Raw genomic sequence first — 26044 nt, 5'->3', positions numbered from 1 at the left:
AAGCAAAGCTAGGACTGCTAGCAAATATCAATTACTAGTGGGGCGAAAAAAGAGTATTTGCTGCTAGGCTTTACTTGAAAGAAAAAAGTTTATAGATTTTTCTGGCTTTCAAATGTGCAAGAAAGTTATTACAATATACAGCAACTAGTCCTCTGCATCTGGGTGCATTTCATGCATCAGTGCCCAACATTGTTATTCTCACTTCTTTTTTTAATGGAATCAAGTGCCCTGTCTACTAAATAAGGACTTTCTAATTTTATGTTATTTATTGCTTCAGAGAGGGAGGAGGAAGAATTTCCTAGCAGAGTAAAAATAAACTGGACATCATCAGCCAGAAAAATACCAACACTAACTGCTAGAAAGTATTTCATTTAATATAGAACATAAATTATTTAACACCATAGATAATTAGTGAAGTCATCAGTAAAAGTTCACAAAATAATACCCAAGTAAAAAAATAGATTAATGACTCAAGTGAATAAGGACTACAAGTAAAACAAACAGCATAGTTGGATACGAAATATTTCATTCAGACAAAAAAAAAAGTATCTTTGGCAAGACTGCTGCCAAAGCAGCCAGGAACTCTGACAAAACTCCAACGAATCTTTACTATGTGCAGAAAACCTCATTTGAAAAATATAACTGCCTGGAATTTGCAACACTTATTTACTTTGATAAGAATGAGTAGTCCTACTGAAGACCGTGTAGTTACATAGGTTAATTCCCTTCAGAGCTGCAAAATGCAGTCCAAGTGAGTATTTGATGTCAGAAAAATATTTTTAAAAAGCTTACGTTTTCAGGTACACCTTAATGTCAGCACTCCTTTGGAATTTTACCGTTCTGAACATTCTTCTATTTTACTTACAATGCATTTTAGAATGCTAATTTAATAACATATGTAGTAGTTGAGCTTGTTTTGCTCTAGATCATACTTTTTCACTTGATTCTCTGCTCACAATGGATTGATCTACAGCCTGCAGAAATGCCTAAGTGAAAGTTTATTCAGATATCAAATTAGGAGATGTTGTATTTGACAGTTTCAGGTTTTTTTCCAGTCCAGTGAGGAGCTGAACCTCACTGTTGATTTCAAGGACAAAAGTCACCCAAAGCAGGTTAACACCATCAGTAAGTCACAACAGGTGGCATTTTGCATATTTAAGTATTTTAATTTCTTTGTTTGTTGTTAATCCTAGAAGAGGGACCGTAATTGCAGCCTTCAATGTGTGTAATGAATATCACACCAGTATTCAGAAATAAATTATGACTATACGTCCCGGCATTCAGGCTCAAAGGCAGTATTTGTCTTTCCATTTGTGCTTAAGTTTGAGCCTCTCACTGCCTTTTTCTTCTTCTTCTTCAATTCCACCCCATGGGATGTAGGCTCATTTTCAACACCATTAGCTGTAACTGATGATAGAGGAGTATCGAGACTCATTAAGTTGTGCTGATTTTCTCTCTCATTCCTCTGTATCCTTTTCTTCTTTTTCTTTGTATCTCTAGAGGAAGGTGGATATAAAAAGAGTAAAAGAAACACAAAGTTAGCCCAAATTTAGAGCTTTTTCCACCCACAGCTGATGTGTTAGAGCAATTGTCTGCCTGTCCCCTTGAGCACAATGCTGAAACAACTACAAAAACTACTGTTCCACAGCAGAACAAAGAAAGAAAAACCATGAAGACAAAATACGAGAGCACTCCACCAGTCTACTTTATCATAGCATTGCTTTGAAAAGAACTCCTCGTGATCTTAAAAATCAGCTTGCCTTGATCAATAGTAAACAGATGTAATTAAAAAATACAAATTACTAGTCTCCTCCTCTCATAAAAGCAATCGGACTTTTATTTTTTTTTACTTTCCTAAGCTCAGACATCAAAATACTTGTAATCAAAGAGAGATTCCTGGCTTATTTATTCAATAAGAATAAGACAAGGCAGGCAAAGTGCATAAGATTAGTTTTTGCCATTTTAATTTACCTGAATGAGGACAGATTCACAAAACCAAAAATAACTTTAATGTCTATTTATGCTTATCAGACTTCATACAATGCCAAAAGCATCAACCAAGCTCCTGTATCTTTCCCAGTTAATGCCTTTAACTAGTCTTGTGCATGATGCCAGGGATTTTGCAATGTCACACCACTTCTACCATGAATTTCCACTCTTGGCAGAAGTTGTAACTTTATTTAGCTGTAAATACATAACAATACTTCAACTATCACCTTTCAAGGGCAGGTACTGTCTTTGTTCAAAATCTGTATTGTGTCTAGCAAGAGAGGTCTTGGTATGACCTGAACTGTTATGTTGAATGCTTCTGAAACACATAAGCAAATGGATGAATCAAGACTGAGGAACGTAATGTGTGCTGTTTCCCCAAAAAGGGTGCTGCAAGTGCTCTACTGTTGATGTTACTGTCCTAATGTAATCAGATTTTATACATGAAAATGTTTACACATCAGCCTTGCTAATGAACTGATGACTATCTGTTTGAATTTTTTTAAAAACTAAATTGTATATTTATGAATAAGTGGATTGCTGTGGCTCTAGTACTGGAACATCTTAAAGAAAAGGTTCTGGAGTTTAAGACCTTCTGTGTTATGATTTCTAGAATAACTGGAGAAGTACTGGAGCATAAAGGAAACTGCGGAATAAAAATCATAATTTTTCAGTAATATAAGTACCAGTGTACCAAACTGAGTGTTCAGCTGGGTCTTGTGTAAATTCATGCAGAGAGCACTACAAAACTGTGCAGGCTCAACAGAACTGTACAATAGGAATATAGCTAAGGAGATAGTCTCCGTATTGACAAGTAGTATCTAATCATTAATATTCAAAGGGTGAGGTTACTATGCTGGTTTCCAATGTAAAGCTACTCTAATTTTGAGAAGCAGTTTTCATCTTTTTATTATTTGAACATCAAAACAAGACACTTAGATTGAAACCACTGAGCATCTATTATGTGGACATTTCTCTGTATCTTCCAGAGTCTGCAGAAGATAGGTTAACTGCTTGGCTAAGATAAAAGTCTACTACCATCTTGTATAAAATTTAGCTTTCCTTATGCAAAACCTTAATTTCCATCCAGAAATTCTCAGACAGACATGTCTTAAGCACTTTCCATTAATTTTCTTTTACAGTAGGTATCGTGGCCAAAATGAATACTGTTCTAATAAGTCAAAACAGCAATCATTCATTTGGCATACTGAGTTGTGCAGGTGTTTACAGTTTCACTTCTCCATATTGAAAGCATGTACTTGGCAATCACATCTCACTTGATTCTTACGAAATTTATTTACTACACAATTCCTATCATATACATAGATGTGACATGGATATTGAGGTATTTTCACAGAAAACAGAAGAATAACAGTACGTTTTAGGTGGAGCAACTATTTAAATACAGGTTGGACTGGACCTCAAGTCATGTTGATGCTACTGTTAGATGCTAAAATAGAAAACTTTTCCAGTTAAGATGGCAATACTAGCATGCGTGTGATTTTTTAAGGATATTTCAGACACATCAACTGCAGTAAGCAAGAAAACTACAGTTCTGTCACAGCCCCTGCAGGCCATGTTTTTGATAACAATGAAGTGAGAGTTCTCATGAAAAATAGTCAGCCATGTTTCTGAGGTGTTTTATTATCTGATCTGTCCTGTATAAACAGAAATATGTGAGATCTGTCAAACTAGTAGCACCAGCAATGTCAGAGGATCCTTTTCTCTTTTAGCTCTCAAAATAAGGCAAAAGCTTAAATTCTTTTCTGAAAAAAACTTGGTACACACAGTCACTGCTATGAAGTACTATGACATGGAGCATGCATGAATTCAGACTGGAATCTTTGTGATGCTCCCTATAGTTCAGGAGGAGGCAGCACATTTCAGTGACTCAGGCATGTAGGTGTCTTCTCTCACCTTTCCTAAATGTAACTGAAGTGGTTTTGGGGCTCCATTTCTTCAGTGTGACCTCTTTGTCAGGATAGTCTTAGTTTCCACTGAAATGAACATTTCACATTTGGTATGACTCAAAATTCTTGAATTTGCTTAAATTATTTGTGATTCCACATTTTAATTTAGTAACAACGGTGGCAGTGGATCAAGGATTGGACTTGACGATCTCGGAGGTCCCTTCCAACCCAGCTGATTCTATGATTAATCTGCAATGGCACATTTTTCAGTGGATGCCCTGGAAAGGTCACTCAAAATAGTTGTTTCCTGAAGTTCTACTATGGAGTTGAGTTATACCAAATTTTTGATACTGACTTCTAACAGACTGTATTAACCATCACAGTAACTGTGCTTTTAAGGCATTTCGTTCCTTAATGTATATACTATCAGAATAGTTATGCCCAAAATTCAACACTGAATTCTGTCAATGTGTAGTTATACAGCCCATTCCTCATCATACATGAGGGTTAAACTTTCCACTCACACCTTATTTTCAAACCTAGATACAGACAGAGATATAAAATTAAAATTTAAAGGCAGGTTAAAATTAGATATGTATCTGCATCTACAGCATATATGAACAAATCATTTATATGGGGAGGGGACCAGTCTGGAAAACAATCAGTAAAATAACTTTTCTTAAGTGACAGATATAATGGCAAACACAGGAAGTATTTTCAAATACACTTTTTGAAGTACAAACGGTTACAATAGCTAAAAATATTGTGGAAGCTCTTATTCAAAACACTGAGATCTTCTCACAGCTTTCACACAATGAACAGATATGATTTTTAAAAAATACAAGTGTCACCATCAAAGACGTTGGTTTGCGCCTTCTTAGAATGTGACAATCTCTTGCAATTCACATTAATTAATTTTTAGAAGGTGCAAAAATAGTTTAAAGTTTGTAGCAATAAATCCTAATACGTAGCTAAGGCACGCCAGCGGACATCCCCATATCCTGAGTCATATCCCTGAGTTTTGATTGTCATACACATTATAGCCCTTGCTCTTTTGGGGATAGAGTGTGTATGCACATCTGTGTGTGCAGATATACATGAACTGTAACTTATTTCACATTTCGAGTATGAAGCACGCTCTCACTGATAATCCTAAAGCTAATTCTTGTTTTGCTTGATAAAACAAAATAAGTCTCCCAACATTTTCATAGTTTTTGAACAGCACTTGTAGAAAAAACACTGCAAATTGTTCTAAGTTATTTCTTGCTTACTGTGTTGCAGGTGAGTCTCTATCTGTGTCACGCTTGGAGACAAATTTTAGGTCCCCTGACTTACTGATGACTGGTGACATCTGTGAAAGAAAAAAAAAAAGGCAGGAAGGTAAAAAGAAGACAGACAAGATGGCCAACACATGTGCATAGAAAACCCACCAGCTTCCTGAATAAGGAGAGAATATACCTCGTTTGAAAAAGAATGTCTATCAGCCATAAAATGTTAACTCCTATGTGGTTACAAACAAGGAAACAGTACCCTGCTATAAAAAAAAAAGCTACTTGCAAATAAAAGACAGTTTTCAGGTATGTGTAGAAACAGATGGTTATGAATCTGCTTGAAATCAGCTTAAAATACACATGGTCTGTAAAGAATGAAGTTATTTCTGCTCCTACAAGATTAAAAGCACAATGCTAAAAAGACACCTTATTGCATAGTTTTAACAAGATAAACCTGAGGGTTTTTTAAGCCCGCAAGTTTAACTCAAAAGCAGTTGAAATCACTCCAGGTTACTTTATAATTCAGGGCTAGGAAGACTCCCCCGAACCTGGAAAAGTTTAAGTAAATTCTCTCATTTCCAACCTAATTAGTGGGTCTCTATACAACTTGCTCCCTCTACAAACAAACCTCTTCTAATTCTAACAGGTCTCACAATTACTGCAAGAATTCCCATAAGCAAATGCGAGTGCCCTTCCTGAGTCTTCAGGGACAGATTATTTTATTGGTTTAATATTTTTCTGCTGACTGGGAATAAGCAGGATCAAGCTCTCATTGACTTACTGAATTCATATAAGCACACTGCCCACAACAACCATGTTCAAACGTTAGTCATTAGAATTAGTCTGCTAAAAAATCACAGATTGCTGGAATAGTTTAGACAAAAGTCAGTCTATTAGAATACAATAACTGGCTGAGCTAGGAAGAAAAATCATGTACTTCACACACAAAATCCTTGTTAATACAGTAATAAACTTGAGACTAAGTCAATGGTAAAAGTAAACACAAAAGAAGGAAATATAATGCCACTGATATGAAAATACAAAGGAGTGTTGTAAAGGGAATGACTCCAAGTAATTAATACTTCCTTCAGCATTTACAGCCTTGTGGTTCCCTGCCATACACAATCGTGAATTCACTTCACTTGCAGTCAAAACAAAATCTTTTTCTGAAAATCCTGTGTGAATGATGTTGGACCATTTTTTAACCCTCTTTTTTGAGTAAATATTATAGAATCTCCTCACTGTACTAATACTATAATCAAATATAAACCATTCCAAAGAACAGTGAGGTAGAATTCCCTGAAGTGCTACTATAGAAGACTGACCTCTTATAAAACTAGACTAGGATTTTTAATACTTTCAGACACATAAACACAGAAAATTATACCTGTTTTACAGTTAGAAGATTAAAGTATCCACTAAATTAATCTGCCTAACTGAAAATCCTTACGATCAAAAAAAACTCATCACATAGGCTTTATATATTAAAGCACAGCTCTTTAGTATAAGTACCAAGGAAAGAAAAGCACACAATTGGAGACATTCCACCAGCTGTGTTCTCCTCACATGGCAACTAATGAGAATTCCTAGGGTCTGTAGAGAATGACTCCCAATTCTCCACAGCAGTGTTTGAGTATGATAGGTTTCTTACCTCATTCCTACAAACTTTAAAGCATGTAATGAAGCAGGAACTAGGTACTAGATCTTTTTGAAGCAGATCTCACTGCAGCTATCTTCTTTTGTCTACGCCATATACCTTCGTGTCCCTCTTAACCTACTCCTTGAACTACTTTTCCCATCCTAGTGATGTAAGAAGTAACTACTGAAGGAACAAGAGGGATCAGCAGCAGATCCAAGGAGCTGGTGCAGGAGCTGGTGAAACAAGAGGATGAAGCAGCAAGAGGAGCACAGCAGAGGAAACGGAGGCTGGAAAAATAGGCAGAAGGTATTTGGCTCAGGAGGTGGTGGTAACATTTACATGCTGAGAATTCACTGAGGCATATCAATGTAAGGAGCAAGCCAGAGAAGGGTAGAGGAGGAGGACCTGAAGAGGCTGTTGATCTCATCTTTGTCCATTTTGAAACCTCTCAACCACTTGTTATACACAGGCAGATCTCCAAGGAAGCTCCAAACAGCTCTGCACTATTGTCACTATGTCTGTACTAAGATTCAGTAAACCTAGCATTGGACCAGATATGGTGTTAGTTATTACATTCATCCAGACTGCAGATCTTAAATATTAATAGAGAATTATTAGGGCAGTGTTTGCTTTAAAGAAAAACACCCTAAATTTGATACTTATGCATATTTTTCTGTTCGCAAGAACAAATACTGAACATAGTACAAAAAATTAGCTCCTTTGTAGAGTGCTACTAATGGCGTTCTATTTTGTTGCCATATTCTAATTCTCTATCCTTTGAGAGATACAATCCATCAGAAGGAGAAGAGAACATTAGTTTATATCAACTGCAGAAGCTGGGATTTTCTGAAGTTTCCTTTGCTTAGTTTATGATCATAAAAATTGTAACACAACACATATTTTCCTTTTCTACAAGGCTTGCTCGCTTTATAGTACGTTTTTTTTTTTATACTTACTATTCTCTGTGATGCCACATAAGAAGCAACCAAGGCAATACAAGTACAGGCAAAATACACAAAAGTATATCAAGTTCCTAATCCTGCTGTAGAATCCACACCAGTAAGTCAAGCACTAAACCCTCCCTGTGCAACTCATGGAAACAATCAGATATATCAGAACATATTTCCTAGCAGAACCTGCAGCAGAGGACATCTAAAGGAAATACCAGTGACGAAGTCTCATCCCAAGTCTACATCTTTGGCAGTACTTTCCTCTAGGCCGTGCAGAGCTGTCACTAAGACTGACGGTCTGCAGAGGTTCTCTGACAGACTAAGAGGTAGATGGACAGAATGGAGTGGTGCAGAAGATCTATTCAGGTGATCCAAGCCATGACAGCAAATGAGCTTGCTCTATAGCCTACTCTGCAGAGAGGAACTCTCCCATAAAAGCTGTTTCTACAGAACTTGATCTAATAAAAGATTCACTGGATCAGAGATGGCAAGAATGAATGTCTCTCTGCCTTTTCAGACTAGTCTTTCGGACGTTACACTCAGTATTCAGTTTTTATTTTGTTTTCTATTACACAGTCCATGGATAAAAGACTCATAGTCGTGTGTTTAACTCCACAGAACTCTGCTGATGCCTCCTGACAAAACTGTTATAACAAGTCAAGTTTGAGAGAGATGTGGTGACACCACATTCATCATTTTCTTTCTTGCTCTTCTGCACCGTCCACACATTTCCCGATTAAATGAACAACTGGCAGGGATCTTTGCTAGCAGAATTACATATATTTCTTTTGCCAAGACTTTTCTACTTTAAATGCAATTAACTTATAATTGCTTTTTCCCCCTTTCTAGCATTTTTAAGAACAATTTTATCTAAATCAGATTGACCATGTTCTAACCCTTATGTCTAACAGTATTAACTTAGTTTTGATCATCTAGTGGAACAATGGCTCTGTATACAACAGACATTGGCATGGATTTCTATCTTCTGCACAAAAGGGAAAATCTGGTGGGCGAAAACTGTAAACATGGCTTGATGAATACTGTATGTCAGAAATCAAATCCACAAGATGAGTATTTGAGGGACAACAAAAGGAGGAGGAGGAAGAGTGGAGACAAGATACTTCAGACTAAAGCAGTATGGTTTAGAGCAGCTGTTTTCAGTCTTGAAGTCTTGGCCTTTGGGAATTTATCTGTGGTCACAGCTTTGCCTAAGATTTGCATAAAATAGTTTAATTCTCTTCAGAAAGAGGCTATGAGGACCCAAGGAGAAAATGTGGGGAAGGGAGAAGTTAGCTTGCTAGTGAGAGCTATCTTAATAATATGTGTCCCTCAACAGTATTTTTGGTTCTGTTTGACCAGTTCAGTGGCTCAGCCTGATTCTTCCTACCTTTAAACAGACTGGTCACTTACAGTAAATGACTATTTAATCTCTTCTTTTTTTTCCCCTAACAGATAATTATTTGCTTATAAACCAGATACCTTCTCTTTCTTAAATACTAGAGACAGTGGCATAAACATTTTTTGAGACACAACACATAGCTACCAGCTCACAAAGTAGTAACACACATGCTTAAGAAAGGGTAATTCATCTTGCAGGTGCAGTCAACACACTGGAGGGAAGGGATGCCATCCAGAGGGACCTTAAGAGGTGGGCCGATGCAAACCTCATAAAGTTCAACAAAGAGAAGTCTAGGTCCTATACACAGGTCATGGCAAATCCTCGACACACCTACATGTTGAGTGGAGAAGTGGATTGAGAGCAGCCCTGCAGAGAAAGACTTGGGGGTGATGGTTGCTGAAAAACTCAATGTGAGCCAGCAGTGTGTGCTCACAGCCCAGAAAGCCAACCGTGTCCTGGGCTGCATCAAAAGCAGCGTGGCCAGCAGGTTCAAAGAGGTGATTCTCCCCCTCTACTCTGCTCTATTCCAACCTTTTAGCATTCTATGATTCTATAATTCTAACTTGAACAGTAAAAACTGCATTTTAAAGGGAAAACAGAACACCAAGAAATAGGAAACTACGGAACTCAAAAGCTGAAATATGTTAATGTTGGGTAACCTTTCAGAAAAATGGCCCATTCCTCATAAGATGGTGCCACAATAACATTTCCTTCAAAAGAGGGATTTCTTAAAGAATAATCCAAGTCAGTACTACTTCGAAAGTAGGATTTGCAAAGATATATCTATTTCATAATGCCATTCAACAATTTATGTGGAAGACTACACAGCAGCTTTGCAGACCAATTCTAGAAAAGCATAGTTTCTTTCAGCCTAGACATCAATACTTTTAGAAAGACAGATCTGTAATCATATTACCAATGAATGAAGCCCAGACTTGCAAACTTCACTATAATACATTCTAATTCAATTGAATATCGCTTTTTTTATAGCTGCAACCTCTCTGAACCTTGAAAATGAACATACTTCGTGATGTGTCAAAAGTCTTCAGCTCTATTCACTGCAAGAGTTTCATTGTATAAATTTCTCAGTGTTTCCCTCATCAGCATAATCACATCTTCCTATTCCCTCCTCCTCTTCCTAAAGGATAATCAGTCACTGAAGTGTTTCCCAGTAAACTGAAGAAAGGCACCATTATAGAAAATAGAAACCACGCAAACTCTAAAATAAAAGTTTTTGATTACGGTAATAGAAAAATTTCTAGCTACTATTTTTGGAAAGGAAGAGCAAGTTTTCTATGCTTTTTAAAGTTTTAGATTTAATAAAAAAATTTTGAGCCCACAAAAACACACATACAGAAGGAGCTCAAACCCAGAAGAAAAGCATCAATTGCTTGGCAAGTTAGTTTCAGACATAGTGGGCTAAATATTCACAAAGGCTGACAACAACCTTCTCTAGGGCAAGAAGCATGAGAGCATGAATTATTTATGTGAACAGTGATAATCCCAAACTTTATTTAAATATACATGGAATCAAGTTGTGATGATCTTTGGGCAGATTATCCAAATTGTGCAATAATAATGTTTTTGACAGCAACCCTTTTGATGCTTATGACCATTATTTTACATCTTGGTATCATTTTTCAAAGATAAATATACTAGAAAGACTATTTTCTTACATTTTTAATGGAAATTTTAAATTAAATTAAATTTTGTTTTTGTCTATTACTACTTGCTACTATTTTCATGTAATGTGGAATTGCATACTTAATATTTAGAATGCATTTTATGTAGTGAGTGGTAGGCCACCTTAAAATTATGAAACATATTCACAAGATTTTATAGACAACAGAAAATTTCTAGTTAAAAATCCCCCATACTATCAACTTTGAAATGCTTCTAATTTGCCAAAATTTTGCAAAACCCACATTCTTGTTTCTAATAGAACCCTGTCTGAATTCCTGTCCTTTCCACTTTCATCTTAAGGAACCAGGAAACAGCACATTTACTGGAGCAGCCAGATGATAAGTCTGTCTTTATTTCTTGGAATTCTTCATCAGTGCAGCGACACCATCACTCCATGAAATTTCTATTGGCAGTTTAGAGGTATGTTGTAATTAAAGATGATTATGACCTAATTTTGTGGCACAGGAGTTAAGTAACTCATAAGGCAGGAAAACAAGGTTTGCATAAAATTATTATGTTATGAATGCAAAGCTGATGGTAGAAAGAATTTTGAAAGCAAGTCCTTTGAACTACAGCCTTTTTTTAATTATTTGCAAAGGCTAATATTGGATCTTGAGTATTACACCCTCTTCTAATGTTAATAATTCCACTTTATTCACTCATAAAGCTCTGATGATTAGCTAGATATGCATTTGTTATATCTGCAGTTGGAAAACTATTTTTAATTAGGCTATCTGGTATTCTCAGTAATTAAAACTATAGTCATATTCAACATTTTAAGTGCCCTATTTAGTCTTGTGTGGTAGCAAAATCTCACAGGTAATTTCTATAATGATTTTCACAGTAACTGTTTCGCAGAGAGCGAAATATTTGAGTTAAATATTTGAGCAACACTCCAAAAAAACCGAGAAAGAATGATATAGCGGACCTAGGTATAACTAAATATTAGGGAAAATATGCTTGTGGACAAAACCAAAACACAACCAAAGAATTAATTATATTTTCCTGCTTGTGGTAACAACTTAAACAAAAACTTAATTATTAATTAAAATATATTTGGATTAAAAAAAAAAAACCCAACCAAACAAAACACATAGGTATTACAAAGTAATGATTTTTCTTATTTCCCACGTAAAAGAAATTGGCATTTCCTTTTATCAGGTCTTATACTGAAAAAAAATGTAAGGAATAGGAAGAAAAGTTGCTGTGTCACTACTGCAAGACAGGAACTGCCATAACTGATCAGCCCCCTCAGTGGTCGCCTTAGCAGCTTTGTCTCAGAAGTATCCAGTATCGCCTAAAGCCAGAGCACTGTGGAACTTGCATTCATGCTGACAAACATTTATGACAATTTGTTTCTTCTAAGCAGAACTCTGTTGCTTTTGTAAACCCATTACACTTCAAGGCATCACAAGTCTTACAGAGGTTAGATTCATAATTTGATTCAATTGTCTTATCTTTTTGATGATTTATATGGTGTTGATGTGACTTGAAATTTAAAAATCAGTCAGATTTGCATTTCCCAGTAATTCAGATGCTTTTTGGAATTTCAGCCATTACCTCAGCCTAAAATGTGTTATTAAAGCAATTAATCCCTAAGCACATACATTTAATAGTGTCTTGTAGTAGGTTTATCAAGGTAACTACACGTCATAAACAAAAATTTCCTTCTATCAATTAGATGTGCTCCATTCTAGATTAATGTTCCCTGATGTTGTTTAACAGCAGAAGGAAAAGAAAAATAAAAGAAAGAAGAGTGCATCCAATTCACATCAGGTACTACTTTATATGTTCTCTCCACTTGTAAGTATATCCTCTTATATAATTTTTTCCAGGACTTGTAAATGTTTCATAACTTTCCTCTGGGCTCTTTACGATTTTGTACTGCCCTCAGCTGCTGTGCAAGATAAAAAGCAACGTATTTGCTTTGTTTTGGACAGTCATTGTACACTTGCTTCATTGTATCTTTTGAATTTCTATATGTACTATATAGACTACTACAAAATTCCAACTAATTATTAAATATGTAGTCATTTAACTCAAAGTACAAGTAGAATCCAAGTAAAGAGTATTTCAATTAAGTATTACTAAAACTGAGTGTTAGTAAAAAAGTACTCTAGTAATACAAAAACTAGTGTTAGAAAAATGTCAACCATAGACACTTGAAAAATTATAAGCAATCAGAACTAATCAAACATTGCTTCTCACAAAGCTGAACAACAAGTACTAGTTGCAAATGTTAGTAACATTAGTGCACGTAAAAGTATTTTGATCAGTAAATTGACTAAATTTCTACTAGGTAAAAACAGAAAAAAAGATGTGGATAACAATGATGAAGTCTAATAATAACAGGTGTCTTAGCACTTTTTTCTAATCTGGGTACAAGTGAAACTGGGTCATTATAGCAACATATTCCCTCTGGGATACCTTCCTTGCCTCTAGCAACATAGACAACAAATGAAAGAAATCTTCAGTAACGTAATTTTTCCCATATTTGTTAGAGTCTGTCTTTACTGCCAGTACCTGGAAGTAATGCACCCTTGTCTCTCCTGGACAATGGTTTGGCTATCAGTTTCTCAGCTATAAAGAGGTAAAAGATACTTCAGACTAATTATTACTACTCGGTGCAGTGATTAATTCCATTTTTCAAGTATAGTTAGATACAAAACACTTAACAATTCGATTTATAGCAGTTGGCTTCAAGAAAACTGCCAAGTGAGTAATCTGTACTCAATCATTTATTAAATGCTACCTCTCTCTATTCACCTACTAAAACCAGAAGCTACACAAAAAAGGTTAATAGAAACAGCATGGAGTATTTTAACCTTGAACACTGCAATGTCTTTTCCAACCTAAACAGTCCTATAATTCTATAGATTATGGAGCAAAGATTAGATATATCACCTGAAAAAAAAATCCCCAAAATTGCAACAAAGTAACATAGAGTATGTTTTGAGTCTTGCAAATCAGACATAAAATATTAGATTCAATTTTAGAAAAGTATATGGAAAAGTCAAATAATCTGAAAGAAATCTGAACAAAACTCACTTTTAAGTAGTTATGTTAGTAACACTTGAGTAAATGAATAGTTGTGAAAAGTACACTTATTAAAGATACAAACATTTTGAAATAAAAATTCCTTAAATTCTAACAGTTATTGACCTAATTTTTATCTTTTTTTTTTCTGCTTACAAACTATTATTTTAAAACAAACATCAGTCTTATTTCACAGAAGGGGTACAAGCTATGCAAAGTTTCTAATATCCTTCTGGTGAAGTGAGAATCAAGTGGCCTGCTTTGCACATAGTGGAATCTCTAAAGCTCAGAAAAGAAAACCCTAATAAAAATCAAATGCTCAATTTTTCTTGGACTAAAAACCGGGTCCTGCTTCTTTGTTCTTCTGCACATACTGTATTCTAACTAAAATCACAGAAACGGGAATGCTTATGCACACAGTATAGTATGTGGTATGTAAGCAACAACATAATGCCATATGTAATTGCAACCCAGTATAAGTATATGGTGGAAGTGGAGAGATAGTACATAGTGTCGAGGCAAAAGCCTTTATTACCTTTGCTCCTCCAAACTATGAAGTCTCTATAGTTCACCCTCCTAAGCAACTTACAGGATGGGTGCAGCCACTCATATCGGAGACCCAGCAGCAGCTTTTAAACAGAAAGAGCCACTGACAAGTAAGCACATTTAGATGCAGCATATCTCCTCATCTGGTATAAAGGCTTCATGATCACATTGCGTATCTTTAATTAGGATATTACAAGAACTGGAAAACTCCCAAGAGAAAAACATCCCACCTTTTTCCTAAGTAACCCCATAGATAAGGAAATTTCATGGTTGAAAATCTGAAGAATATGTGGGCAGTGCATATTCCAAGAATGACAGTCAAGCACCTGAAATTATGTCAGGTTTTGACAAATCCATATTGTTTCCTCAACCATGATTTACATCAGGCAGCTGTAAGACATACTTCTGTAAACCTTGGAGTCAATAGGAGATTTGCTCCTCATTACAATGAGGAGAAGTAAGAATATTTAATCGCCAAATGACAGAACAGCTGATTCCACGCAAGACAAACATTAGACTGCCGCTGAAAATCTACCTGCTTGCCTGGAATGAGGTCTACACATAAGAAATTCTTACAAAAAAGATCAAAAATTAATACAGTCCATGTGTACACAAGAGATACAATATAACACTACTTACAGAATCCTTCATTCTCAAATTGTTACCTTATCTAATGTCAGAGAACCTTCCTCTGCTTCTGTTGGTCCTTCTGGTAGGAGAGGAGCAGAATCTGATACTAATTCTGAAGGTTGTTCTTCATACTCTTCTGAAAAGAGGAACCATAATTCGCCATTATGAGAGACATGAAAGAATTTATGTGAACCACCATGACATTACGATCTAGCCAAAAACAGATGTGAACTGAGACAGGTGAAAAATGTTTGAGGCCAAACATTGTATGAGAATTTACTAAATTTTTCCCGTAAACTTTTATTCATATTAGTAAGCTTAGATTTAATGTGATTTATATATTGGTTATTTTATAAAATAAAAGCATTCAAACATTTACCTAAGAACCAAGTCCATACTGATAGCAATGCAGCTGACACTTAATAAATGTATCATATGCATTTCTTTTGATTCAATAATAAGGTGATTCAATCACCAACTGAAATGACACATCTACCAGAGATTTTTTTGCACAGCTGGACAACTGCCTCCAAAATTTTGTTTGATTTTTTTTTTTAAGAACATATTTTTAAGGCCATCACTGAAGACTCTTCCTACAGACTTCTCTCTGGGTTATTTTGCAAGGAAGAAAGGCTGGAGAAAATCCACAGGATGTGCAAGGAGAGCACAAAGGGAAAGGGCAGTAGTAAATCTAACTTTAATTATCCTCAAGTGAGCACAGTGTTATGTCCAAGTCTTTTTTAGGAAAGAGTCTTAAATACTAGATTTCACTTGAAAGACAGAGGGAGGAACTAGAAAATGGGGGAAAACATCTTGAGAAATGTTGAGTTAAAGGATTTCTAAACACCAGCATAACTGATAGTTTGATAGTTTAGGATGGCAAATGAATTTCTTGTACTACGCAACCACATGCTGTGTCCACAAGCTGAATACTAACAACTATCAACACACTGAGTATCTTTAGAGCAGTTGACTAAGTAGGATGCTTCCTATATTATTTGTTCAGATTCATTTAGGTTTGTCTGTATCAGTTTAGTAAAAACTGTTTTAAAAACAAGTACCTGGTTGCAAGTTTAATGCTCAGATATGAGATTTAACCATGACTGTTCTTTTAAAACTGCATACTGAAATCCACTTATTTGGGAACTGAACATTCTCCAGTACGGAAGGGGGAAAATTAAGAGGTTTTACAAAAGCTAGATCTAGTGGAGATTGCCTAAGAAAAAACTAAGATGTTTGTAGAATGCTTTGATGTGCCCTAAATCATTATCAAGGTAGGGCTGAACCAGGCTGCTACATGTAAGAAGAGACAAGGAATCAATCTAGTTGACAGATAATTAAGTCAGTACTGTATTAGCTGGAATGTTTAACCAAGAGCAATTACCTTCCTAAGTCAGGTATGTCAACTTGCTAAGTGGTTAGCTATACAATTTTTGCACCACAATAAGTCATCATTATGCCATGTGTGTACTACACGAATTCCTATCTTCAGAACAATAGCACTACAGCACGGTAAAATCTTGGACCATCAGTTAAACCCACACCGGTATACCAGGAAGACAGCAGTAAACTTACTTTCACCAGCCACATAATTAGCTGGAAAGTAGCCTTGCTGTCCATTTGCTAGGCTGCCAAACCACCAGTTATCATTATCTTTGTATAACACTTGGATAATGTCACTGCGATGGATGGTTAGCTCATCTGATCGATGCGCTGTGTAGTCATAAAGAGCCACTACCTAAAAGAGAGATAAGAGCACCACAGCTTTATCACAACCATGCCACAGAGAAAAAAGCGCAACATTCACTTCCTCTTGCAGAAAGGCAGCTGAAACCAAAGCTGCACTTTGGTAAAAGCTGAGGCTGCCTCAAGTTTTGCTAATGGGATCAGGGGTGGTGGGAAAGCAGCAGGAGAGGCAAGATAAAGGACTGTGGGATTGCAGAAATGGTTAAGAACATTCAATTCACTAAGATTAGCTTCAAAACAGCAGCTGTTAGTTTTATAAGCAATTTGCTTGTGAAGCAAAAGGAAAAAAAACTTCATACATTCAGTTTCTCAGAATTGTTACACCACCTTCAGATCCCATTCTCTGTGTGCTCATGAAGCATATGTGCTTGAATAAATGTGCTTGAATAAATACTTCAACAGTACGACAGTTATCGAAGGAAAAATTTAATACAAAAAGAGATTGCAAAGTTTTGCTTTGATCACTCAATTTTTTTTTCTTTCTTTTTTTCTTTGTTTGTTTTGCTTAAAAATAAGGGTTTGGACACACAACTTTAAAAATATCTTTTAAATATTTAAAAAATACATTTAAATTCCATTTTACATAATAAATCCATTTGACATATAGTGCACCTATACTTTTATGAAAAAGAATACTAATAGTCATCAGCATCATGCATACTACATAAAATACATTACCAAAAGCCTGCTTTCTACCCTGAATATGAAAATATCAATACGATTTCTTATTTATTTCCTATACCCTATGAACAAAAATCTGTCCTGGTGAACTCCAAGCAGAAAAGCTTGAAAAGAAAACAAATGAACAGAAACAATAAGGGAATTGCTCACTTTCCTCATCATAAGTGAGGAATAAAATTATGACCTATTTTAGACACAGAATGCTGCTTCCCTACCTACAATTTTCATCTCAGATTCCTCTACAAAATTGTAAGTAAAGAGGTCAAAGACAGGGATTGTTAGGAGCAATAGGAGGTTTAAGGGGATTGAAGGAGATAGCAAAGTATGACAATAGGGATTTGAAGGAAAAAAACCCTTTTTATTACTCATGCATGCATTTAGATCTTAAGACTGCTGAACTGCACAATGCTTTTATATTTGTATTTCCACTTTGAGTAAGATCACCTGTGAGTTATATGTGTAAAAATATAGACAATGTCACTTGTATTTTCATAATTCCATGTCATCAATTAAACAGATTAAATCAGTTATGAATGGGAAAAGATGGAAATGATTCCATTGATTCCATGATATCATTTTAAATTTTATGTGGCAATTTTTGAGCTGGTCAGTATCAAAAATTAGGATCAGCATAGTTCTCACTAAACAGGAAATTTATCTAAATATGAACTCAAAAGTCCTGAACTTACATAAAGAAGCTAAACAATGAAATAACCCTTATCATAACTCTCCTCCCTGCATTAGGAAAGCTAATACAGTAATTACAGGTGGTGTTGACAATATAGAAATATGAACTGTAGCACAGAAGCAAACTAAACCACACTAATGAGCACCGTGATCATGTCCAGTAAGAGGTGCTCTAATAGTGCCCACTTCGGTTAAGTGACAACCTCATGAAAACCATGAGGTCGCTTAAGGTAAAAAAAAAAACCACGCCAAAAACCAAACCCAAAAAGGAACATAGGGATGTAACACTAATTAATTGGCAGCGTGAAAAACAATGAAAGGCAGAGCTACAATTACTTCATTTGGCAGTGTCTTTTTTGAGATAGTTATGGTGTAAATGTTACGTTTTTTGGAAAATATTACAAAAATTCACTGCCACAAACAATTCAAACCAATCAAGCAAGTCCCACTGTCTGTCTCTCAGAAATAAGAAATTAATAAACCAATGTGTCATGTAATACAAATGGTTTAGTAGGCCTGACAATTTAAATGAAATGTGGAAATTGCCATTATATTCTCTGGAGACATGTGATCAGAAAAATGACCATGACGGGACAGAGGAAATGCACCTCAGAACCAAAGAAGAATGTAAACCACTTACAATTATGCCTAAAGCATTGGACTTTCTTCTGGTGTGACATTCAAACATTTGTCAAGTTCTGCCTGTGTCCAAGTCCAAGCGAAAAATAAAAAATTCTATATTCAACAAAATTTTACAAGATTGTTTTTCAAGAGTGATATAAACCCAGCATTAATGTAGTTATGCCAGTTATGAACATCTTTGTAAGAATTACAAAATCTATGGGAGCAAAAAAAATCCTTGGGATTTCATGCTACAAAAAAGGGAACATGCTTTCAAAAGCACAGATACAGTATAACAGGTATAGAAAATACTGCAAAAAATTACATAATACTTACTGTCTCTTGCACCAGTGGACAACTGCTTCCTCCTCCCACTCCCAATGCTGTCAGGCTGTCATCATTCTAGAAGAATAAATTATGTTGAAACTTTAATATGAAGTGTCTTGCTAAACTATGAGTATTTTCATGTCTACTAAGATGATAAGAATTATCTGTAATAAAATGCTCTTTTTAAAAAAGAAAAAGCAGAAGTGATGTTAAGCAACACTGAGTAATATTGGCTATTGGCTGGTAGATATTTAAAAAAGATACCAAGTTTTTCAAGTATGTAAACTGCACTAAAGACAACTGGACTGGTGACTATGCAGTCCCATCTTGTTTGCAAGGCAAATACAGTAGATATTTAAGAAGTTGTTGCAGTGAACTTTACCTCTGAGCCAGTACATAAAAGATGTCACTTCTATATAATGGAAATTTCAGGTTGGTCTTAATAACCAAAACATTCCATTTAATTCTAGTTGTTCTATCTTTACCACTCACTCTTCAGACTTCCAACGAATTCAAAAGAATAGTAGATATATAATGCAATAATCAGGATATGCCAGTACCAAAAAACTTTATTTCTGTCAAACAATAGAACACCTCAGTTGAAAGGAGATATATTATAGAAAAATTAAGAAAATTAGGAGAGTAACAACAAACTAGAAAAAAAAGGAAGAGTTGGAAGTCCTTTGCTGGTAATAATTTTTTTCAGTGGTCAATCTTCACAAAGGGGAAGCCAGCTTCCCCTAGATTTTGAATGTGTCAAAGGATATACACTACAGTACAGAATAGAAATATTACAGAGCAATTAAGACATTTTAGAAGAGAAAAATAAAATGTGAGATTTGTGAAGTAAACATTTCTACCTCTAACAGATATACCACTTTATAAACACTTAAATTTGAAATCTTTTATCCAATATACTTCACCTTTTTCATATTTTACATCCACTCCTTTAACTATCTTTTCCGTGAACTTCTTTCTCTTCTCTTGCTTTTTAAAAAAATGTATCTAAAATACAGTGCTCCATTTATTTTCAATAGGGTTTTTTATTTTTTATCAGCACGGTTCAAGGAATCTCATAACATATTACAAAGAAAATCATAGCAAATCCTCAGTAGAATAAATGGCATTCTCAAGAACAGAGATCCTTGCCCTCAATGTTGTCTTCATAACTTAGTTAGGCTTATCCCATATGGAAAATAAATCACTGACTATACTGAGGTTCCATCCAGACTCCAGATTGTTTCAGAGCTGCCACAGTAGTTACAGACACGTACAGTACATACAGATGAACACAGTGTAAAAGTGAACAGTTGCACTCAATTCTCATCATCTACCAGAACATCTAAACCTACCACCTAAAGAGTTCTGAGTAATTATGTACATGCACAGAAGGAAAGGAAAAAGTGTAACTGCCTGATTTGATAAACAAATTTTGAACAAAGACTGGTGGAGCTGCAGTTCAGAGTATGTGGCTTGTTCAGTGGTCTACTGGTAGTTAGCACTGCTGTAGAGGTTTCAGCTAATTCTCATTTTCCATTCTCAAGGTTAAGAGAACTGCACAGGCAATGCGCTTAGCCTGTGGGATGGGAGTGCCTCCTGTTGCTCAAAAATGATTCATCAGAATTATTAGCAGTATTATTCAGGTATCTAGTTCAGGTATTCATATTGCCCCATTATTGTGTCTCAATCTGTCTCTCTCTCTTTCTCTCTTTTTAATAAAGTATTTATATGGCTCTCAAACACTCAGCTCAAGAAGAGCTTGAAGAGAGTGAGCTGTTTGGAAATAACAAGCTAAAATCCATGAGTCACCCTGAGATGACGTTGAATATTCTCAGACACTGCCTTAAACTTTTAAGCAACAACAATCCAAAGAGGTGCCTCTTAAAGAGATAGATACTCTGAGTATGTCACTGGCTACACACAGCTCTACCTCTACCTGGCAATTGCCACAGCTGTGATTCAAAGAAATCAAACTCAATTATCATTATATGACCCCTTTTCAGCTGCTTACCACAAATGTAGCTACTGCAAGGCAGCAGAGCTGCCTCTTCCATGCCATGCCATTCCTCAAATAGTGCCAACTACCAGTTACACTGCAAGAAACACCCAACTAAAACTACTGGCCTTTCAGCTTAGAAACATAATTTTTTAAATGTTGTGTCACAAGATTAAGGCACATTTTCAGGATTCCAAAAAAGCAGCAGACATAGTGTAATGTATGAATACATAGTTCTTAATACAATATTAATGTCTCCTTTTTTTTTCATGCAGGATGGAAACTAGATAACCCTTTTTTTTCATTGGAACAGATGTGGGGCTATAGCTATCTTCCAAGGAGTTGGTCTTTTTGGGAGGCAGACCATCTGTGAGAAACAGAAACGAAATCCTTGCTGAAAAAGTCTGCCGTGTCACACTGATTTTGGTTGAACAAACCTGTTAGGAGCTTTCAGCATTAAGGAACATCCTCAAAGGAAGATAAATAGATCCAGTTGTTCATGCAGAGTTCTAGACCATGGAGTATTACACTGGTTATCCATGACTAACTCACTTAGATACCCTTGAAATTTCTAACCCAAAACCAAACAAAAATGTTTCAAGACACTAATACAAAAAGAGAACATTGCACCTAAGAGTAAACCAATAGATACACTGTTGTATCAAGTGTTATCAATTCCTGATAATACACTAATTAAAATGTTTATGGCTTCTTTTTAATTGGGCAGTTTCAGTGATTGTGCTAATGGAGGTTTTGCTTTTTTGACGCAAATGTAAAGCAGCCAACAGGATGGGGGGATTAGATATTACTCATCCGTTTAGGAGAAGGAGCACTGAGTAAGAACAAGTGATCAGTTGTTACTGTCTTTTTAGTAAAAGTCTCAGCATTTCAGTTGTCCTACTGAACCAATATATTTCAATTACCACATTATCAAAGTTTAAAGAAAAAAATATGGAAAAATGTAAAGTCTATTGATGTTTCCATATGTTTTTACCTTACAGGTAAACATATTCTTCATTTTAAAGAATAAACATATAGATTAAGTCCCAGTTCCAAGAGTTAGTCATTGCCTCTTAATAGCAACACTTGAAAAATAAGCTTTTCTAAGACTAATTTTAGGTGACACTACACATACCAATGGGAATATGTATGCATATGTGTATGCATACAGAGCCAAAGTCACCCTCTCTCCTTTTCCCACTAGTGACAGACTCAGTGACATGAAGAAGGACAAACATCTATTTTCTGAATGCTGCACAGCGCCACTACTTCTCTCCGCTCCACCTCCCTACACCTGCCATCTGGCAGAATGGAAGAGAAACTGGGAATATCACTTATGCAAACAGTCCAGTAAACACACAAGGAATGTGTGTTACAGCTTCTCTTGCCTACCCAGTAAATCTGTGCTTCAGTGTGTAATAGTCCAGGTTCTAAGACTGTTACCTTTTTGGGGTTTTTTGTTGCTGCTTTTGGTTTATGATGGTTTCTTGGTTTGGTTTTTTTTTTAAAGAAGACAAAAGGAGAAATTAACTTATAGAGCTCGATTGAAAACTCTTGATTAGCTGAAAAGATAATATTTAAAACATTTAAAAATCTTACAGAATAGACCTGAGATTTTACTGTTGCTCCATTGTCTTCTTTTTTTCTTAAGAAGGGTTAGAAATTCAAAGGGTTAGAATTTTACTTAATTGTCCCCTCTCCTAAAAATGTCATGCATTCTCTTTACTGCAGTAAAGAGTAAAATTGAAGTTTTAAATTAAATGCTAAATAAGCTGAGACTTAGAAGAAAACAGACGAATACTGTCAGCACTATCATATTTCTGTTCTTGCTCTCTGGTCCAACGCATTCTTTTTCCCATTAGTGACACCTAACTACAAATTCAGTCTATGGGAAACAGAAGTACAAGTATTTGTATTAATAGGTAAATTAAAATTTTTCCAAAAGTATCAATTGCTAAGAATGATACACTCTTCTTTGGTGGTAATTAATCTGTCCATAGAAACTTTAAAGTTACTTCCTTACACTTCAGATGACTACAATCTTGATCTGATCACAGCCTTTTAATATTTAATAAGCATGGGAATCTATAATTTGCCTTGAGGAAAAAAGAACCTGCAGCAGGCTGCACTTTATTGAAATCTGCAACGTACAAACAGAAATAAGAAATGAAAACACAGCTGCTGCAATAAAGCCTACAAGGATAAAAAAAGAAAAAAGGAAAAGGAAGAAAAGATCAATTCAGAAGCATGTGAAATACTCCAGCTCCTGAAATTATTTAAAACCTCTTCAACTATTTCACCATTTCTAAATATGCTACTTTTTTGGTATTAATTACTCAGTTAACCAGCACTTACATATATATTACTACATTTATAATAGGAGAAACAACAAATATATTCAATATTCAATGTGCAAATATAACCCTCAATTTAGCCCTCTCAGAAAAAATTATTTTAAATTAGCTGCTATTTAGCACCTCACAAAAGAGCTGATCCTGTAAATGTTTATCAAGCTTGCTGTGGTGGAGAGCACTAAAAATGTACTGGTTGAACAATTTATACTTTTCCCTAAAAAAATATATATTGATGGCAAAACATTTCAAGTGTGAAAACAAGAACCATTTAACCACTAACAAAACAGTAACGTAAAACCACACTTTCAAATTTCTTGGTGAACTCTACTTATTTTATAAGCCTTCCACAACTGTATTAACAGATTCTGTCAAATAAGGTAGGATCAAAAAAATCCTAAACCAATCCAAACCAAAACCCCAAATGCAAATTGTAAAACAGCTATAAATGATCAAAGTTAAATTGTGTCCATTTATAATGTTTCTCTCAAAAATTACAAGTAGTGCAATTTCAACAGAATAATAAACCATGGCATTCTGTTCATGAGTGCGGGAGGATTAACATCTCCAGTACAAGAGGCCCAGCTTCATAGAGATACAAATGCATTCAGTATTCAGAAGCACCACTTGTTCTGCTGTCACTAGTTCCTCCATACATTTTGTGTTTAATACAGGTTTATCAAATGTAAAGTTGGAATTAATGGCATTTACAGATTCTGTTGGATTTTTATTATGGTGATCAGGAAACCAGAAATAGACAAAGGAACAAATATAATCAGTAGAAGTTTACAATCAGTATTTAAGAGATAAGCAGTTAAATAAACAAGAGGATAGCTGTGATTTCACTTGTTACAAAAAGATGAAGTATGAAACAGTAAACAATGAAAACGGTGCTACAAATAGAATTTCATTCCAAGTTACTGTCTCAGCTTTCTTTTGCTGCTTATCAATGTCTTCTTTCTCAGTAATAATAAAAAACTTGAGTGTGATTTTAGCTTATTTATTTCTAAACAACAAAAAGTAAATAATGAAAAAAATATAAAGCTTTTGATTTTCAGATATCTGATCTTCCTACCAGCTGGCTGCAGCATAAGCTAATTTGCCTATGTAGACAATTGGTTTGAAGACACCTCTTTTTTAAAAAAGACAGGATAAAAAAACCCACCTCTATACAATGAGAACTTGTGAATAATGACATTTTATAGTTAAACATCAATTTAAAAAAAAATGCAAAAAGAGAATTCCATACCATCTGTAGTCTACCCAATAGTGTTCGGCTAAGAGGATTTCCTACTGGGCTGAAACACCCTGTGAAAAGAAAAGGTTGTGAATTTTCTGCTTGTTATCCTTTTCCATCGAATAAACCATTTTATTTTAAAATCATTATGTTAGCAGGATATGTTTGACAAAATTCTAATGAAAAGCAGCAGCATCTTTCAGTCACAACTATGCATCCTTCAGTCAGGAACAGTTGGAGGGTTTATTTAACTAACAGACCTGACACAAGGTTAACTAATCCAATATTTCCATTCAAATGATTTGGAGAAGTAGCTCAAGCTATGTCCACATGCCATCTCATGCTCAAAGCTGACACTATTATCTAGGCTGTATTGCTTTCCTCTTCATTGAATTTCTGAGTAATGCATACAAAGTTTTCCAACAGAAATGATCACAAAAACTCACAAAGGAATTACTTCCTTATTTTATCTGAAAGAATAACTATGTCTATTCAGTAGTTCCTTTTGATCATCTGAGTTCCTATCACAACACATCTTGCTGTTTATTTTATTCACTCTCTACATAGCACACTTGAACAAGTACTTGTAAATTCTTTTCTTTTCAAACTATTATGTTAACTACTAAGCTCAAGAAAATCCTTTCATCGTCTATGGATTTATCTTTTTGTTATTGGTCTCCTCAGTTGTATACTTAAGAAAACATCTTAAAAAGAAAAGATACAAAAAAATCTGAAAATCGTTGAACATGACAGTGAAATATGCTACTGCTTCACTGGAGAACCGTTTCTCAAGCACAGAAATGCCAGGCAACACAGAGTTAAGCTCACTGGATTTTCTCTGTGAGACACTAGCTTTCAAACAAGTTTTGTTTTCAAAGAGGAATAAATTCTGAAAACTCATTTTCATTTGCCGCACCAAAAGCCTGATGTCCAGTATCTGAATAAAGAGGACTTTTCAGATTCAGATTCCCATGCACTGGCACAGCTCCACAAGGAAGCTTGCATAACTTCACCTACAGTATCCTTTCTAAAGCCTAGTGGCTTTGACTTTCACAGGAGATTTACTCATAAATGCTTAATCATTAAGATATTTATATATTTCTAGCTAGAATAAAAGTTGCAAGATCAAATAGTCATAGATAAACCATGCTTCTGCAGATCTTCTGCATTTTGTACTTGTGAAAAATCCTAAACATGTGCAATAATACATTATTCAACTTTGCATATGAATTAAAAGATTTCTGATCTTAATAACTTCAAAAAAGCTTGTATAAATTCTAAAATACTTCATTTTGAAAGGCTTACTTTGCTTCTTATTACTTTACCCCATCTCTTTTAAGAAGAA

General features: G+C 35.2%; 1 protein-coding gene across 11 annotated transcripts in view; it reads right to left on the bottom strand.

The window, feature by feature from the left end:
• Positions 1-356: 356 nt before the first annotated feature.
• The window catches only part of AHI1 (Abelson helper integration site 1), a 101441-nt gene continuing 75753 nt past the window's right edge, over positions 357-26044 (bottom strand). For 8 of the 11 annotated variants that reach the window (XM_027690466.1, XM_027690530.1, XM_027690503.1 and 5 more), the window contains 6 exons: positions 24712-24770; positions 19125-19190; positions 16629-16791; positions 15089-15189; positions 5171-5250; positions 357-1496 (listed from right to left, as the gene is read on the bottom strand). In XM_027690466.1, the coding sequence (XP_027546267.1) occupies positions 1265-1496; positions 5171-5250; positions 15089-15189; positions 16629-16791; positions 19125-19190; positions 24712-24770 (701 nt within the window). In that variant the 3' untranslated portion in view covers positions 357-1264. Of the gene's footprint in view, positions 1497-5170; positions 5251-13364; positions 13422-14166; positions 14507-15088; positions 15190-16628; positions 16792-19124; positions 19191-24711; positions 24771-26044 lie in introns of those variants that run through there. The other 3 variants (XR_003535415.1, XM_027690537.1, XM_027690548.1) reach the window with 3 other exon arrangements.

Source organism: Neopelma chrysocephalum, unplaced genomic scaffold (genome assembly GCF_003984885.1).
Source record: "Neopelma chrysocephalum unplaced genomic scaffold, ASM398488v2 Primary Assembly neopelma1_23, whole genome shotgun sequence".
NCBI classification, from domain to species: domain Eukaryota; kingdom Metazoa; phylum Chordata; class Aves; order Passeriformes; family Pipridae; genus Neopelma; species Neopelma chrysocephalum.
This window is presented reverse-complemented; position numbering and strand designations above follow the sequence as displayed.